The 20,163-nt window shown below is 34.1% G+C and overlaps 1 protein-coding gene across 7 annotated transcripts in view; it reads left to right on the forward strand.

Moving 5' to 3' along the window:
- The window catches only part of LOC125667581 (serine-rich adhesin for platelets-like), a 51,658-nt gene that overhangs the window by 17,085 nt on the left and 14,410 nt on the right, over positions 1-20,163 (forward strand). The window contains exon 1 of one of the 7 annotated variants that reach the window (XM_048901136.2): positions 11,684-12,675. The exons of 4 other annotated variants lie outside the window; for them this stretch is intronic. In XM_048901136.2, coding sequence (XP_048757093.2) covers positions 12,625-12,675 — 51 coding nt within the window. In that variant the 5' untranslated portion in view covers positions 11,684-12,624. Of the gene's footprint in view, positions 1-11,683; positions 12,676-14,748; positions 14,805-16,928; positions 17,083-20,163 lie in introns of those variants that run through there. 2 more of the 7 variants (XM_056156323.1, XM_056156328.1) reach the window with 2 other exon arrangements.

Consider the following 20,163-nt stretch of genomic DNA (forward strand, 5'->3'; position numbering starts at 1 on the left):
TGATTTCAGTTGTGGGATGCACTTGGGATTAAATTTCCAGATGTATGTTTTTAACGTCATGAAGTGGTGGGTATTTTGGGAGAATCATGTTTCAGATCACACTGTCTGTGAATATGTGATGTAATATGTTTACTCATCGAGATAAACAATAGTTCTTATTAGGTCTTGTATTTCAGTTAAATCTCAGTGGTATCCAATAACAAAATTGAGTCACCATTTTTTTAAACAAACTATATTTAGCTTTCTGATGGTATGGATCAGTGATTTTGTTCATGGCTTCTAAATCCTTATAGCTGAACTGAAATGAGATGGTTCTCATTCAGACTAAATGAGATCCATTCACTTGTTCATGAAAGACACATTTACACTGATACAATTTTGAACATGGATCTTCCAGATGACAACCCGAAGATGGGGTGTCTATATTACACACACAGCAAGGCAATATTCATGAATTATGAACAGTCATAAAATTTAAAATAGGGTGGAATGATATTGATTTTTTTAATTTAAGGTCATCAGTAAATTATACATTTAAAAAATTGGTATTGTTGAAAAATCAGATTTTGCTATGAAATTCTACCTTTTATGAACCAACTGTCCAACTTTTCAATTCATGCTTTAGTTCACCTGAGCTGAAGGTTTATAAATCTTCATCTTAACAACAGCAAAGTCATGCAAGTATCTAATCAAGTTTGTTCAATTCAGGGACCTTATAGGTGTAGGGTGGGACCACAATTAGGATTGATTACAGTTTTATATAGGAATATACAAGAAATTAATCTAAACAAATTCTTTTTCAAGAGTAGCAGGACCACACTAATTAAATCATATGCAAATGTTCCCAAGTTGTGTGCATGGTTTCAATTATTTTATGCCTCTGTGACCACGGTTAGGGGCATATGGTTTTGTCCTGTCTATCCCAAACTTTACTCATATCTTTTGAATGGTGAGTGATAGGGCTCTCATATTTCAGTATGCACATTTCTTATAGCAAGACCTTTTTCTGGTACCAAACTTTTTAACCTTGTGACATGGGAGTTTGACCTATACTATTGAGAAGTGTAATCTATTGAATATCTACTGAACTATTTCAAGTAGTGCTTTCATAATTTGCAGATAGTTCCTTATGGTAATTTAAGGCCTAAATACAATTCATTCTTTTACCTTGTGTTCTTAATCATTGAATGTGACCCAACTTCAAAACGTTAACCTTGTTCATAACTTTTGGAATAGAAACTCATATAGGACTCTCATATTTTATATTTGCATTCCTAAATGTGACAAAACCTTTTGTTCAGTACCAAAATTTTGTAACCTTGTGACCTTGTCCTACTTTAAAGAAAACCTAACATATTTAATATCTCTTGAACTATTTAAGGTAGAGCTTTCATATTTATGTATATATAGAATTCTTATAACTTAAAGATCGATCGACCTTTCATTTTCATACAATGATCTCTGACCTTGACCTTCTCCAAAAACAAGGCCATGTGAGTCAATTCTTGGTTATGTTGTCTCTTTTGGGACTAAGTTTGGGCAAAAATATGGGATCAAATTCTTTTTATGGCCATGGAGATTGAAAAAATTATATAAAAATCAAACAGCTGAACAACAGGAGGGCCAGGGTGATTCAGCTGAGCATTGTGGCCTATGGGCCTCTTGTTTTTTTGGTGTTTTTTTTTTTCATACTTTCATAAAGTCATTAATATAATCCATATTACATTAAAAATTTTAATTGATAAATCAGAACGTTGCAATTTAGTTAAAAAGATGATGTAAAGAAATTATCTAATTAAAAAATAAGATGGAAAGAAATAATTATGTTCTTAAAAAGGATGATGTGAAGCAACATATTTGCAAAAAAAGAAAAAGAAAATTATTATTTATAGTGATTTTTATGATTTTTAGATTAGGTTATAACAGTTTGGTGTTGGACGAAGATTGATTATCAAATGATGGACATTTACAATTTTTCAACATATTATGGGTGGAGTGGATTAGGTTCTGACCCTTCTCCTTTCTACCTATCCCCTTTTCTTCCATCACTATACATGACTCAGTCCTTTCCTCCTCCCTAAACATTCTCTCATCCTCCTGTCCCTTCCCTTCCTCTCTCCCTTCTATTAACTCCTCCTGCCCCTTCCCTTCCTCTGTTCCTTCTACAACTCCTCCTGTCCTGTCCCTTTATAACTCCTCCTGCCCCTAATCTCTTCCTCTCTCCCTTCTATAACTCCTCCTGCCCCTAATCTCTTTCCCTCTCCCTTCTATTACTCCTCCTGCCCCTTCTCTTCCTCTCTCCCTTCTATAACTCCTCCTATCCCTTCCCTTCCTCTCTCCCTTCTATAACTCCTCCTGCCCCTTCTCTTCCTCTCTCCCTTCTATAACTCCTCCTATCCCTTCCCTTCCTCTCTCCCTTCTACAACTCCTCCTGCCCCTTCCCTTCCTCTCTCCCTTCTATAACTCCTCCTGCCCCTAATCTCTTCCTCTCTCCCTTATATAACTCCTCCTGCCCCTTCTCTTCCTCTCTCCCTTCTATAACTCCTCCTATCCCTTCCCTTCCTCTCTCCCTTCTACAACTCCTCCTGCCCCTTCCCTTCCTCTCTCCCTTCTATAACTCCTCCTGCCCCTAATCTCTTCCTCTCTCCCTTCTATAACTCCTCCTGCCCCTAATCTCTTCCTCTCTCCCTTCTATAACTCCTCCTGCCCCTAATCTCTTCCTCTCTCCCTTCTATAACTTCTCCTATTCCTTCCCTTCCTCTCTCCCTTCTATAACTCCTCCTGTCCCTTCCCTTCCTCTCTCCCTTCTATAACTCCTCCTGCCCCTAATCTCTTCCTCTCTCCCTTCTATAACTTCTCCTATTCCTTCCCTTCCTCTCTCCCTTCTATAACTCCTCCTGCCCCTTCCCTTCCTCTCTCCCTTCTATAACTCCTCCTGCCCCTTCCCTTCCTCTTTCCCTTCTATAACTCCTCCTATCCCTTCCCTTCCTCTCTCCCTTCTATAACTCCTCCTATCCCTTCCCTTCCTCTCTCCCTTCTATAACTTCTCCTATCCCTTCCCTTCCTCTCTCCCTTCTATAACTCCTCCTATCCCTTCCCTTCCTCTCTCCCTTCTATAACTCGTCCTGCCCCTTCCCTTCCTTTCTCCTTTCTATAACTCCTCCTGCCCCTTCCCTTCCTTTCTCCTTTCTATAACTCCTCCTATCCCCTTTGATTAATGAACTTCAGTTCATGCAAAATTGTGTAAACTCTGAATATGAGAGAGTTGATTTAGAAAGAAAAATGATGATTAATTTGACCATACAAGGTAATATTTTACTGGTTATCAAAATTGCCATGCTTAAAAGGTGTCTCAGATTGGGAAGTTTATGATATCATACATTTTAACAGCCAGTACAATGTAGGAGAGTTTTATCTTCATTGCTAATATCTTAAATGTGTATTGATAAGGCAGCTCATAACCTCAATGTACATTTATTCATATATTCTCACTATCGAATCTGTAAAAAGATAATTCTGTTAGCACCAAAAAAATCTTTTTTTGCACAAAAAATCATCTGTATACTTGAAGAGGATTTGGTGGTAGACTGGTGTTTGACAGAAGATAAATGGAAATGACAGTCCAGCACTTCTAACTCTGTTAACACATGTGATCCCTTTCAGCTGGTAGTCCTCTCCCACAGGGAATCTAAGAGCTTTGGTATCTGTTACGAAATAACACACATGGTAAAAATGGATGGTTCATCATACCACAAATAGCAATATGCACATAATGTGATTAATTTGTAAAAATTGACAGCAATTCTAAAATCTCTTGGGGAACACTGGCAAGCTGTTGTACACCCAATACATTATCTTTTGTACATGTATTATGCATTTAAGGTTATGATAGTGTGTCTGGATAAGGCCTAAATCTAGACATTTCACAGTTTATAGCTAAATGCTTGTGGAAATTGATATTACATAATGTGTTAGTTGCATATGAAAAACTTATCTGTAATTCATGGTGATTTATAATACAGTGCATGGTACAGTTCATCTGCTCTGTCTGCTACAGTACTTTTACAGACTTCAACTTTTCTTTTTGTGATTCTGTATATGTAACAGTTTAACTATACTCTGTAATAATGATACTTATTATACAGTTCAACTTTTCTGAATTATGAAACTAAACTGTGTAACTTTTCTGAATTATGTAACTTATACTGTTCAACCTTTCTGAATTATGTAACTTATACTGTTCAACATTTCTGAATTATGATACCTAATGCAGTTCAATTAACTTTTCAGTAATAATGATGCTTATGCAGTTCACCTGTATACAAACATCTTTGATCTAGATACATGGTATTTTTAATATTAACTTGTTGAAAGTGAATAGTAATTAATACTTTACAGTTGAATTTTAGAATATAGCTGACTCAAAAATATTCTGTTTTGTACAGTATTTTTACAGTTCAACAGTTCTGTAATGAATATGGTACCTTCATTAACAACTTAATATCTTTAATACATGTACTAGTACTTTTACAGATCAATTTTTGTTGTTGTTACAGTATTAAATTGTACAATTCAACTTTCTGTAATAAATGCTACTTAATTGTTCAACTTCTCTGCAATCTTAACATGGTACATGTATTACTTTTACCTTTCAACTTTTCTGTGATCAACAGTACTTTATTTCAACTTCTCGGTTAGAAACGGTACTTTTACTCTACAACAGTACTTTATACTTCAACTTCTCGGTTAGAAACGGTACTTTTACTCTATACAACAGTACTTTATACTTCAACTTCTCGGTTAGAAACGGTACTTTTACTCTAGCTACAATTAGTACTTATCTGTGATTCATGGTACATCATACAGTTTACCTTTTCTTTAATATCGGTACTTCAGTGTCTGTAATTTACTTAACTTTAAAATGCTTATCTGTAATACTCTTTGAGTTAAATTACTGTATCAGTGAATTTTAAAATGTCATCAACAATTTAGCATAGCTTTTTTTTTTTTTTTTTTTAAATATTTATATTTCAAATCTGACGGACAGTTAATCAAGTTTGGCATTAATTTGAAACAGTTTGCTTTTTAAAGCTTGCATTGACATATACGTTTTTATGAAATGCAGAATACACCTTAATTTACATTCCGAGGTTGTCATTTATTAGTGACAGCATTTCCTTGTATGATACCAATAATGTGACTCAGTTTTGAATTAGTACACTGTAATATTGAATTAGTACATGTAATGAATTAATATTTATTATTCTTTTATGGGATATAACCAATATCTTGATGCTTTACAGAATTTTATATTTATATGCCCTTGTCTTAAAATGGTCTGTACGTGGTATATTTGTCAATCTTTCATTCCATCATAGTTGTTTTCATGGACTTTATTTCACCAAGCAGTAACCTGAAAACTCGAGTGAGTTGTTCTGCATGAAGTTTGGCAGGCATCCGCTGTCAGTGCTTTTCTTCTGTAAACTTTTTACATTTTCTACTGCTGAACCAATTTCAACCAAACCTAGCTAGCACAAGTCACACTTGTTAAAAACAATGCAAGTATATATATATTCAAATAAAGGACCCCACCTCTTTCCATGTAGAGATCGTGGATAATTAGATTAAGAAGGGTGGGGCACTGATGTTTGAAATACTTCTTTAATGCACAAAGTGCAATAGCTAAAACTTAATCTTATATAATAAAGGTAAAAATTTAAGTTTAAATTTTTCAAGAACGTAAAGGACGAATTTGTCAAATTTTAATATGCAAGTGTCTTAATTAAGTGTAAAACCATGATTTCATCAGCCTTAGATGGAGTTACAAAGGGGATTAAACTGGTTAACATTGGAATATTTTACTTATGAAGTTTCTTTGATAGTCTCAAGGACCAGAGGGTACAATATATATGCAAGCAGCTTCATGTATGGCAATTCAAGTTTGCTCAAATCTTTCCCTCCCTTAACCAAGCTAGGCTTAATTGGCTTAAAGGTACCTATATGTAGGTGGAAGGCAATTAGGATTTGAATTTTTATTTTGAAATTGATTAATTCCATTAACTATATAGGATAAATTTCTTCTTAGTCAGGACATCGACTCCAAGGCTACATTGATATGGAAACATTTTATGTTTATTCTAAACCTTACGTGTAGTCAAATTGATTATATATACCCGGTACAATGTATTAGAAAGAAGAAAAAATACTATAATCTCTGGTGAGTATTGTAGCTATGGGCCTTGTGCTTTTGCTTGTCAGCAGGTATTGATTATTGAACTGATCTGACCCAGTATTGAGTAACTTTCAGCAAAGGTACTGCTCTTGGACTCTCTAAGATTTCATTCACAGATTTTCCAACCTTTTTGGCTATAATGTTTGCTGATCGATACATTGAAATGATTTTCAATGTCTAAATAGGGGAAACTTGAGTTTTTGAAAAGTCAAGGGACCATGCAGGTGACGGAGGTGCACGCGCCTTTCAACCTACTGCCTCTTCTCCTTAGATATTACAATATATGTCTTGTGCATTGGATAAATAGCAAATGAAGCCAGATTAAATAACATTATGAGTTTTCACATCCTGTATGATCACTTTATTTTCATGTGGTCAAATTGTGGTGGTAAGAGAAATAACATTTTTGTAGGGTGTTTATTTCATGTTTCATTGCTGTGCAGTTTTTAAAGATGGTTTACATGAGTTTCTTGAGATTGTGGAGGATTCAAATTTTTAGGGTATGTCTGTACCCCCCCTCCCCCCAATAAAAACCCAACAAAAATTAGACTCGCATATGTTATAGACTACACAATTTTATGTATTGATTATTACTTCTCATTTCTGTATGATTGTTTGGAAGTTTTGAGATGATGTATAGGCATAGAAGTTGTTGATAAGTCACAGTGAATAGTTCAATTGTAACATGTGTAAATAAAGATGATTACTGAAAAATTTCTAGATTGTATTAAGATGAACAAAAAGATATCTCTAAATATCTAATCACAGGGAAGGTTCAGGCGGCACAAACAGCAAACAATGAAGGACGTAACAATGTAGATTGGCAGTACCTATAACATACATTGGGAGTGCGTTGTGTGTGAATGCCAAAAACTGCAATTCAGTTCAGATATTTAATCATCTCAAGATCAACTTCAAATTTCGATTTGACGATTTCTTTTCATGAAGGGAACAGATATTGGAGGCATGATGGAATAGAATAGGTATTGAGAACAGAAATAGGGTGCATTTATTGTGTAGATTTCATGTTTTCACGCAAAGGTTATCAGACTCTGCTATCTACTTTTGAGCTGTCTAAGTGGGCTGACTTTTGTGATAGCTGATCTAAGGTCCAGGTAAACTTGTTTTGCTTTACTGCACTATATATTATTACACAGAAGTTGTTTGTGGGTGGTACGGTCTGATACAATAATTGATGAGAGAAAAAACCCGCCTAAGTTTGTTTTAACATCTTAACTCAGAGAGATTATTGAGTAGAGGCAATGAAATTTGATGAAAACATCATAGAAATCACAATATAGCTGAACGCATTCATGCATTCATTGCGGTCCACTCATGGTACTATTCATTGAATATTTGTGCCTTTAAGAATTCTCAAAACTATTAAAATTGTTGGTGATTTTTTTTATATTTATAATTTAAAAACCATCTGTCTTCTTTGAAATGAAATGACAGTAGAAAATATTTTAAGCGAAGGATTATACATACCTGACTAGTTTGTTTAGATTGGGACAATGATGGATAAACATTATACACAATTTGGCCATTCATCAAGCACTCTTATTAAAGTCTTAAGTTTGTGCTAATTCAGATCCTTGGATCATTCTTGCAGTGTAAATCTTCAATAATTTTAAACAAGATTATGGTGTTAACCCATTTTCATGGTTTATTTAGTCATAGTACTTGAATTAAGTTCATTTGGGGTATTTTACACAGGGCCAGGTTTAACTGCCACATGGCTGATTTAGTGAATTGTTTTGTTTCATCTTGCCGGCTAGTAAGTTGTGAAGTAATCAGAAATTCATACAATGTACATTAAGACAAATTTTCTTTGTACAATTAAAAATTTCATGTCTTAAGGTTAGAGGACATGCAAAATACCTGGAGAAAAAGATCTATCTCATAGCTCTTCTTTTTTTTTTTTTGGTAATGATTTACTTTTTGTGTTTGTTTGTTGTTTTTACACCCCACATTCAGTAATTAATTTTTCAGTTATTTAGAGATGATAGCAGCTTTAGTGAAGGTGAAGTTCATGATGCTTTATAACTGCTAGCAGTGAGGTACTCTTTTATTGTGCCGACGTCTGCTGTGACATGGGACTTACGTTTTTAAGTTTATATCCAGAAGGCCTATGATTTTACTTCTTAATCTGGGCACTTGGCAAAGGAACAGTTACTACGAAATTTAACATCTTGGGTTTGACAGGCACAGGGATCTGGGCTTTCTGGTTGCAGAGTAAGCACCTTAAACACTAGGCTATAGCGACTGGTTTTTCACAATGTAAACCAATCATATACAAGTACTAAATAAATTTTAGGAAAATTGTGTAGGGTAGAAAGTGCTGGTTTCAGTTTTTGTTTTTGTTTGTGTTACTAGATTGAAGTTTGTACAAATATGTCAAGAACGACTTTTGGTCAGAATGTATGCAAGGGAAACATTTACCTCAGATATGCAATTTAAAGCAATAATAATTTAAAGCTTGTACTATTTCACAAATTTCCATTACAAACATTTTTTAGTATATACCCTCAGTCTCAAAGTTGTGCTCTATCTGAAATACTTTAAGAGAATTATAGGGACATGTATTTGTCAGGGTCAGTTTATAAGATCACTCAAGTGACTTGGGTAACCGTAAGACAGAGTATTGCTAATTTACCCATCTATCTTTATATCTAACGAATTCACTTACAATTCACTGAGCAGTCAAAGGAAATTCTGTTACATAATTTATTTGGACTTTGTTCTGTGTAAACTGATTTAGATATAATCTTGAGATTTATTCAGCAATTAATATTTGTAATTAACTTGAGTACCTTGTCCAGTCTGTCACACTTCACTGCACTGCTCTCAAAGTGCAGGTGTCAGTATGGATGGGTATTGGGTAATTGGCATTATTATCAAGGGTAAACCCTATGTAAATTTGACCATTTGTTTGTGAAAATCAATGGCATATATGACATTATGTGGGGTTGGCATGGTAACACCTGGGGTGTTAACACAGGGAGAAATCTGTCTTTTTGGGATTTTTAGGCAATTTCATTGATTTCTGGACACTTCATTCTATGATATATTGCAAGGTCCACCAGGGAATTACGATGAACCTGATCTTTAAAGATCATTCTTTTTACTTCCAGCAGTCACACTGTTTTAGATAACTGCCAAAATTGTAAAATCTGTGTCCCTATGAAATTTGGAATGGCGGGGTCATAGAGAGATTGTGGAGAAAAATGAGATGCTGACATGCATGACATAGAGGTTTCTTAATTTATGACCAAATGCCAGAGTGTAGGTTATATGTCTTGTAGCACCATTTGACAGATCAAATCAAATCCCTGTATGTAAATATGCTGATTTTTCCTCAAATCACACACACACACACACATATACATATATAGGATTTCATATGGGTAAATTTGAAATGGATTTGTTGCTTGATACTCAGATGACCATTTGTGTTCACAGGCGTTAATAAAAGTGCATGATCTCATGATGGATAATAAAACAACAGAATGTTTCAGGAAAATAAACTCATAATATAGGGCATTGATTGGTCTCAGGGTCTCTGTTTCATCGTATATATTGTAATTAAAATATTTGTTAAGGAGTAATAGCACATCATCATAATGGCTAACTTCCTTTGTGTTATTCCTCCTTAAATAATGCTAAGTGTGTATGTTCCATTGGGTTCATTATACAATTGATTGATTGTATATTATTTAACGTCCCGCTCGAGAATTTTTCACTCATATGGAGATGTCACCATTCCCGGTGAGCCCGGGCTGCAAAATTTAGGCATATGCTCGGTGGTTATGGCCTTTGAGCAGGGAGGGATCTTTATCGTGCCACACCTGCTGTGACACGGGACCTCGTTTTTTGCGGTCTTATCCGAAGGAACGCCCCATGCAGTCGCCTGACTTACAACAAGCAAGGGGTACTGAGGACCTATTCTTACCGGATCCCCATGGGGTTCCATTATAGAAAAAACTCAAGTCAAGGCAGTATGATTAAAATCCTTTGGAAGTTGATGTCACAAGTTGGGCAATCCCATAATTTTTTATGCCTTATTTTTCAGGAATAGAGAGTTGTAACTATTGAATTACCTTCACTTGAAAGACACATTTCTTATGGGAAATCCCAATACACTGCACATCAGAATTTTAGAAGTGTGAGTTATCTGCCCCTGATTCAGATTATATGGAATTTGCCTGGTGAAGCATTGGTACTCCAATAACCAAAGGTGTTAACAACCAGAGTTTGGTGACGACTGAGAGTCTGAGCTATTTTGTTTGAGTGGGTTTGAATGCTATTGGAAACTTTCACACTTCTTTATCTTTTGCTTTGCAAATTTTAAATTTTCAAAGATATTTTTTCTCAAAAAACATCATGGATACTCTTGCTATCTTCAGTTGAATTTAATTATACCGAAAAAAAGACAACCATTTTCTGAATCAGTTTTAATATGTGGTTCAGGTCTCCTTAACAATGGGATTTTTCTTATTAATTTTAAAAGCATCATAGATATAATTTAGCACTGAATAATTTATTTATTTTTTATTTGAATATAAGTGTCAGATTTGTTAATGTAACCACATGCATGCACTGGATATGATTGTAGTCATTTTTTAAATGTGCTTTGGACAGTCTGCAGTTATTATCCATATCATTCATATTAAATCATTGTTTTGATAAACCATCCAGTAATTAAGCTTCAACTTGATATCTGTAATGCAATATGATCTGGAATGGTGACAATTCACTCTGTTTGTTTATTTTACGGCCCTTTGAGTGTTGAGACGTCATCATCTGCTGTAGGTGAAGTACACAAATTTAGACCTTTTAAAGTGCCAACACCTACCACAACACAGGACCTGCATTTTTAAGGTCAAATCCGAAAGACCGATGATTCTCACGTTTAAATACTGAGCGTTTGGTGAAGGAGCAATTGCTACCCATGTTTACGTCTTAGGTTTGATGCCGCCTTGACATGAGTGGGGCGCGAACTCCCGACCTCCCAGTTATGAAGCAAATGCTCTACCACTGAGCTACCATATGACCAGTTCAATTCAATTAGTAGATACCAATTTGTGTCAAGAAAAGTCCTTGATATTTGAGATGTGAACCATTTGTACAATTTAACATTTAAGATAAATGAACATAAATGTACTCATTTTCGATAACCAATTTCCTTTCAAATTAGTTCCTAATGAAATCCCCACCTCCACCAATGTTTAAAAAGACCAAGATGTAACTACCATTTAATGAACACAAACCTTAAAAGTTTTAATTGCAGACAAAACTAATATTCAAAAACTGACAGCTATACAGAAAATGTAGGTGTATTTGCATATATGCACCAAAATGTTTTATCACATTTACATACCAAGGTACAATTTGTATAGAGTTAACTGTACGTCCTCGAAGCTCTGGACAGGGAGCACATGAATTGTTAATGATTAAAGTCATTCGATGACACAACAATGGTGTCCACATATCTGCTGGGATTTGCATAATGTATTTATTGAATTTTTATTCAGTGGTAAAGTCACGTCAATGTTGCGTTAAATGTGCAGTTGTTGTTGCAGTTATTTTTTACTGCACAGAAAGTCATTGTCATGTTTGATTTTCTGGAGAAAACATTGAGCTAGCTAATGGCTTTGTTTAGATCATATAAAGTACATGTTTGAAAGTGTTTGAGAACGTTTAGATGTCATCAGAAGAAGTACAGAGAATAGCCCCGTGGAAATGATATATAGCTTAATTGTTTTTATTGATCTCTATCAATACACATGTTCATCAATAACTTGCCACAGTATGGCTGATTCACTAATCAGAGTTGGACAATTGTCGCCCTGGAAGATTAATTATTGACTAGATTTTCTGGGTTACTGGAAAGTCAACGTAACATTAATAGTGTGAAGCAGGACAGATTTGTGCTTATAATTCCATTGGAATAGTGGATGAATATATATTCAATGGATTCCTTGAAAGGGATTTTGCGTTGATTAATGTGAAAAAATGACACTTTTAAAATACATGTAGCTCTATAATTTACAGAATGGAGACTGCTACAAAAAAACATGTGATACATACAAGGATCGGAGTGTTATTAAATAGTGGAATTTACTGCAATTATTCAAATACTCTTTTTGTGGTGTGAGTTCGTGTGAATTGTTTTTAACTGATCGTTTTAGATATAGATTCTCAGTTGTTCTCCGAGGAACTTTCAGGGAGATCAAACGATCCCACCTTTGATTCCCAATGTGTACTCTTTAGCTCTGTCAAAATGGATTACCCAAGACTTGCATAGATGTAACAAATTGTATCGGCAAACATTGGCATTTATTTGTATAAAGCATTGTGACAAACTATTTGTACTGGTGTATATCTTGGTAATGGTCTGGTTTGCCTATACTGCTAATCCAACACTGAGGGCTGGCCAAGAGGTAATATATTGTTCTCCATTTCCTTACACCCTCAGTCACTTTAGCCATTTACATTGGTACTCTGGCTAACACAGTATTTAATGAAATGTATTAAGTGCTTACACACTTTGTGTATGCTTGTTAATTGAATTGGAGTGATCTGTGGTTTGAAGTTTAATTATTGACCATGAAGATATGACTTTGGATTGTTGATTTTATCTTATGACTGCATAGTGGATATATATAAGATTTAAAAAAAAAATGTTATAATTTATGAAATCAATTGTAGATGCATGAATATTTAAGACGAAAGTGGCTCTATGAAAACATCCACAGACAGTTTCAGTACCAGTTAAAACTGATATACCATCTATTATGTGATATACATATATAGATTGAGATGCACAATTTTGGTTGAAATGTGAAATTGTTTTTACAGATCTATAGTCATTAAAGGGAGTACTTGTATGACAAATCAGAACTTTGTTGATCAAGAATTAATTCTGTCTTGCCAAATTTGTACTCAAGAGTTACCTTTTAGACCTTAAAGTGTGGGGAAAACTTGCCTGGCAGGGAAATGATAAAAATCTTGATACAGAGCCATAAACTTCCATTAAAAACATTGCCATGTCCTCAGCACTTTGACAGAACTTGACTAATGTGTCATACACACTGTAGAGTGCTTTACCCTAGGGATGTAAAATCCGGCTCAAGAACAGGCAGGAGATGCTGGTCATTCTTTATCACTGTTAAGTCAGTTTCAAGGTCATTTGATTCTTACCCCTCTCACTCTCATCCTGCTCGGCCCAAATTTGAAAGAGTTGTCCTGTGTACATGTATAATGGTAATTATAAGGTATTTAATTTTTCCTTTAGTATGAAAGAAAGATGTGTTTTTGAAACAAGTATGTATCAGGGTATCACTAATGATAAAGACTTGCTTCAGTTCATTATGATAAATATTAAATGACTGGGTTACAATATTCTCACTTTGATGGTCATCTGTAGAGCTTGCTGTTGAATTTAAGTCATTTGCTTTTGCAGCCTGCAGTGTCAAGGACATATTGCATGATATCAACAATAGTCTTTACTCTGTATGTGTGAATACAAAAGATATTACAAGAACAGACTGTTTATAGGTCTGTTCTTGTTGTATGCCAAGTGGAATAAAAAGTGTAATTCCTTGCTCTGGATATTGCATCTGCCCTACATTTAGTGTTTTTCATCTGGCCCCAAAACCATAAACTGAGAATCACTTATATCTTAAAGATTTATCTAGCACTGCAGAGGTTTAAAAAATCTTGTGGTTTATAAAAAAAAAATCAAATACAAAAATATACTGAAAATTTTATTTGTTTATGAAAATTATTTCAAAAGTTATCTGAATTTGAAATTTAGACTTAAGTCTACTATTCTCAGTTTATGATCTTGAGGCCAGGTCTTTAATCCCAGCTCTTTGCAAATGAAAAATGAACAACCTGTAACTAGCTGTGTACACTGCAGTGAGTGAAGGTGATATGACCCCTTAGTGTATGTTACAGCCATCAAATGATGGTGGCTGATCTGACCACTAAGAATTTAATTATGTTCACAATTTCAAACTAGTATCTGCATTACGGTGAAGTCCCCCTCCCTGGAATTTGCAAAGTAAAGACTATAATCAATGATTTTTGAATATTAATTAGTTTTCATAATTGTTGGTGACTTCAGATATGAGAATTTTATTCATACTCAATGTTTAACTGTTGGTGAGGGTTTGACATATTAATATTTTACGCTTTTCAGTATTTTGACAACATCAAACTTCTGGTCAATGTAAAGCTCTGACAGACAGTATTATATGCTACGGTATTGTCATAAAGTAATCGACTTTAGTTAAGAATGTCTTGTCCTAAAGTATATATATACCTCGAACCTCTTCACACCAGCAACACGTGTTAGCGCTCCGTGAAATATATGCCGGTTTGAAGAGGCTCAAGGTAATATAGTATCGTCTCTTGTACTTTCAAACACTAACTGATCGAGAGTGCTTTATGATGTTTACATTTTAATTGCATTTTGATAATAAACCATGTGTTGTACTCTTTTAGGTTCAGCATATTCATAGCTTATTTCAAAAGTTGAAAGTTCATGGAATTAACCTTAATATTGGTAAGAATGTTAAAGGGAAAACAGAGTGACTGTATACAAGTTAGACTGCATGTCTTTATAATATAGGAATTTATTATTGTGTACTTTCACGAGACGAATGACTCGCGAAATTAAATTATTTGCTTTTATTTTTATATCGCTAAAATGCATGTAAAAGCTCTTGATCAACAGAGCACTCTTGGATTTACGTTCTCGCGATTTGACATCTACAAGTCATTTCGCGATATTAAGTGCTCGCATAAGATAGGGAATTTACAGTACTTATAGACCTTTCAAAGTCCATGTCAATCGCGTCTCAAAGAATATATCCCATCAGGGCAGCTGTAGTCATTGTGTGGAATATTCTACCAAAGGTTCATAATCTCATGATTGGTACTATACTTTTTGTATATATTACCAGGAGCTGGAGGATTTCTGACGTTTTGTACAGGCTTCCAGTCTCGGAAAGTTCTGTCAATTTATGCAGAGCCTGCTGCATGTGGTTAATAATTATGAGCTAAAACTTGGGGACAATCAAATTAAGTCAGAAAATAATCATAGCAGTACTTTCATGTACAGGTTACTGAATAATTGTTAAGATCTGTGTATGTACAATTTAGACTGTCTTTACTTATAGTTGATCATCATTAGAAATTTACCGAAAAGAAATCGTACATTAGTTATTAGGTAGGGAAAACGATGATTATTTATTTAAGACTCTTCAATACACATAGCAAGAATTAAGTGTATGAAAAAGGAAGTATCCTTTTTATATGGACAATATACATTTCCATTTACATGCAAAGACTGATATATTACATAAAAAGTTCAATTTGCTGGCTGGTTTGCACAAACCGCCCTTTTTTATGGCAATTAATAAAAGGTGCGTGTATATATAGTGAAAATGTAAGTTTGAACCGATGAATCAAACATAAACAACACACATGATTTAGGATTTTGAGCTTTCGGGTTAATTAAATTAATTAAGCCTTTGAAGTTGTTGGTTTTTTTTTCATATAATAGTCTGTTTAACATTTCTTGCCTTGATTATAGCATAAGATTTGAAATGAAAGGATATTAAAGCAACAGATTCTGTAAATTCCTAAATATAGGAAAATATCGCGTAAAATAGGGAATTTACAGTACTTTAGACCTTTTAATGACGTATCGCGTAAAATAGGGAATTTACAGTACTTAACTTTAGACCTTTCAATGTATCGCGTAAAATAGGGAATTTACAGTACTTTAGACCTTTCAATGTATCGCGTAAAATAGGGAATTTACAGTACTCTAGACCTTTCAATGTATTGCGTAAAATAGGGAATTTACAGTACTCTAGACCTTTCAATGTATCACGTAAAATAGGGAATTTACAGTACTTTAGACCTTTCAATGTATCGCGTAAAATAGGGAATTTACAGTACTTTAGACCTTTCAATGTCCATGTCAATCGTGTCTCTATAAGAATTGGTCTATGTCGAGTGTTGCATTTATCCCGGCCATCAGGGCAGCTGTAGTCATTGTGGAATATTCTACCAAAGGTTCATAATCTCATGATTGGTACTGTATATATTACCAGGAGCTGGAGGATTTCTGACGTTTTGTACAGGCTTCCTGTCTTGTAAAGTTCTGTCAATTTATGCAGAGCCTGCTGCATGTGGTTAATAATTATGAGCTATTTCTGAACTTGGGGACAATCAAATTAAGTCAGAAAATAATCATAGCAGTACTTTATGTACAGGTTACTGAATAATTGTTAAGATCTGTGTATGTTTACTCCATCATGGTGAGAACATGCAGGTACATGGATATAGAAGTTAATTATTCCATTAAAATATTCTGTGTCACTTTATCAAGTCGGCGATTATATTGCATTATCCAATTTTGTTTAATTGATTTTTAAGTACCTCAGTCAATAACATTATTGATTGTGGAACCAGGGATAAAGAAAGATAAATCAATCATTAAATTCTGACAACAGCTTTTTAAACCATTTATAAAGGGAGTTAACTTGTTTCAGCCCTGACTGTTCTCAGGTGTGAATTCACCTCTAAACAAGTAGCAGCCATTCAAGTCTGGCATGCCAAATGAATTTGATTTTTTTCAAGTTCCCATCATAAAATTGCCATGTTACGGACTTAATGACCTGGTTGTGTTTACAATTGGTCCTAGAGGGTTGTTGACGGTCATTGTATTCTAGTCCTGTACCTCCAGGCACTATCCATGTACAATGCATGTTCAAACACTTGCAGATAACACCTGTTGACAACAGGAGCGAGGTCAATGTCTCTTAACCTTGGTCAGTATTATGTATATGTCTTGCAATTGTCTTGGGGAATATTTGGACTCCATGGCTTCAGTGTCAAGTTTGTAAATAATTTTCAGTAAGCTTTTTAACAGTCTTGCACTAAAATTGTCTACTAATTTTTAATTATTTCATATAATGAGTCATGATTTCTAGATTAATAAAACTTTATGTAAGTCGGCTTGAATTAATTAAGTTAAACTTGTAATTGTATTCTCATTTACTTTCAGAGAATCACTTGTATAGATTCAGTTCATTTATAAATATCAATATTTTCTAAACCACCAAATTAAGAGATATGTTCATTATTATTATACGTTCATAATAGATATAATAAGTGAAAATACATATGTGCATTTAGGCTTCAAGTAAAGAATTTTATTAACAAATACAGCTGATGGTTTCAGCATTTACACATTTGTTGAGGACATATGTTAGAGGCACCGTCTCTGAATATCTTCTAATTGTTGTAATTCTGTAATGTAGTGCATGCATCTAGTACAAAACGAAAGTCTCCAACACTATTTTTATCACAACGAGTATGAGCTTCTATCACTAATATATTCCATCTATTTCAAGGGGGAGTCTGTGATTGGTACTTATATTCTAAACTTTGAAAAACAATTTTGAGATTTTTAGGTAATTTCATTAAATTTTCAAAGCCAAACCAAATACTCAGTGTTAAAACCCTATAATTATACACTGACTGGAATTTTCTAATCGTACACAACTGTGTCAATCTTAAATAAACTGGCTCTTCAATGTTTCCTAAACTATAGATATATTTATTTTTCAATTTATTTGCCCTCATGCAGTTTACAGCTTGTACATGTATGAATTTAAATTGTCTTAAATTTTCAGTAAAGTGAGTTTGGAAGGTTAATGAAAGGTCACACACCTTTCTGCAACTATTGGAGGCATTCCCAGATATCACATGTGCTCATTATTCACAAAATGAAATAAAAATGGTGCACAAAGTATTGTGATTTTATGATGTGTAAAGAGGTGAATGTTTGTATGGTTATATTAATTATCATTGGATCAAAAATCTGATAATTATTCATATTCCCTCTTGTAACAGCTGGCTTTAATTGTCCTATACGGAATTAAAGGAGTCCTCTAGACTATAACTGTGAAGCAATGTTAACCAACTTTCTTAATGTTTGATTCCTATCAGCTGTTTTCTTTTGAGTGATATTAGTACATTAAAGGAAAATTGAATGTTGATCATAATGAATGAGTTAGTGCCCTTAAAAATCGCATTATGATATCTGTTCATATCACATAGACAAACAGCACTTTATATTTATTTCTAAAAAAGAAAAAGAATTACAGAGTGTAGAACATTTTAAAAGTCACAATATGAATTTAACCTTTTAACCTCATCAATCAATTAAACTGAGAGAGATGGAGCGTTGTCCTGTTCATCTGTGTACAAACTTAAAATATTATTTTAGGTCTGGTTTTAAAGATTATGTATGCAGAGATTTATTCCACTTTGATAAGACCGCTTGACTTTAAAGAAATTGTATAAAACCTTTGTTAGAGTACAGGTGAAAGTTTAAAGAAATGTGTACTTTAATTGAGCAGTCCCATTTCTTAACTGAATAATCTTACATTATTGTACTGGAATTAAATCGTAACAGTTTATATACTATTATAGTGTTTGTGACATTTCTTTGCCAAGTATTAAATGATTGGATTCGAATTCATTAGTATCTTTTAGTATGAAATTTTCCGAATGTCAAAGGTTATAATAACTATAAGATTCCAGTTTGACCAGAGACTGTCCTGAAGCATGTACAATCACTGGGCTATAGGATGAGGATATAGCAGTGGGTCAGAAAAGCATACAACACAATATCTTCTTAATAACACTTCCTCGATCTCTATCACGATGATGATGAGATATAAGAATCTTTGTGTTTGAAATTCCTAAAAAACGCCAACTCTAAGTCCTCCATTATCATGCAAACTGATACCCAACTCTTTCTGATAGAAACTTGTTTCTGGGTCAACTGCATCAATTGTACAAGTACCGGATAATATTATGTACAATGGGTTGATCGTGAATTATTATAAGCAATGTTCAACAATTTTGAACATCTCAATAGGCTATAGACTGGCCCAATGATAGACTCTTACTTTCTATCTCACTTGCCCAACTCAAGTTTCACTTGTCTGAAATTTTCATCTCAAATTGAATAAAATGCTTGTGTGTTTTATTTCAATTTAATTATACACAATGTGTGAAAAGTGTAACAAATCAATTTTTATTCAATAACTGGATCAAAATGTACATAGTTGTTATCAATTCCGTAAGTTGTATTACTGATAAGAAGAGACAAAAGTTCTGGCAATAGTGCTGAATTTCTGACACAAGGCAACAGACCATACTGTTGTCAGCATCATTTAAACCCATAAATCTAGACTGCCATTCCACCTAAAACTCATGGTTTTTAAAAAAATATTTTAATACTTATTAGGCTTCATACAAGTTAGATAATCCTGTACTGAAATAATCACCTGCCAGATGGAACAAATTTGTATTGAGTTTCACTTGTCTGAACAGAGCTTTATGATCTGTTATTTCACTATTTAGATGGCCTTAGTACACTTAGATGGACCTTATTACAATCAGTTAATTGCTATTCTTCAGTGTCCATTAATGGGTTATCATTTGAAAGGAAAGAACCAAACTGGAGTATGGTAACAATGAGGTGAGAAACCTCTATGAAAATTGTGAAATACATGGCCCTTAATGGGAAAAAGGGGAAAAACTTTTTAACATTGGTTATGTATTTTTAACTGAGTGGGGGATAGGACTTTGATGTTTCACATATAGTATTATAGATGCTTCGATCAGGACCCGACCTTTTTATTTGGTACCATTAAGACTCTTGGCTTTGACCTACTTTTCAAAAACTTTAACCTTGGCTCTTTCTTTTGAACCAAGTGGGATAAGTATGTCAGTCACTCTTCCTGGCAAGCTATTGTTGTCTTCTCCTGGCAAGCTATTGTTGTCTTCTCCTGACAAGCTATTGTTGTCTTCTCCTGGCAAGCTATTGTTGTCTT

Source organism: Ostrea edulis, chromosome 2 (genome assembly GCF_947568905.1).
Source record: "Ostrea edulis chromosome 2, xbOstEdul1.1, whole genome shotgun sequence".
In the NCBI taxonomy this organism is placed as follows: domain Eukaryota; kingdom Metazoa; phylum Mollusca; class Bivalvia; order Ostreida; family Ostreidae; genus Ostrea; species Ostrea edulis.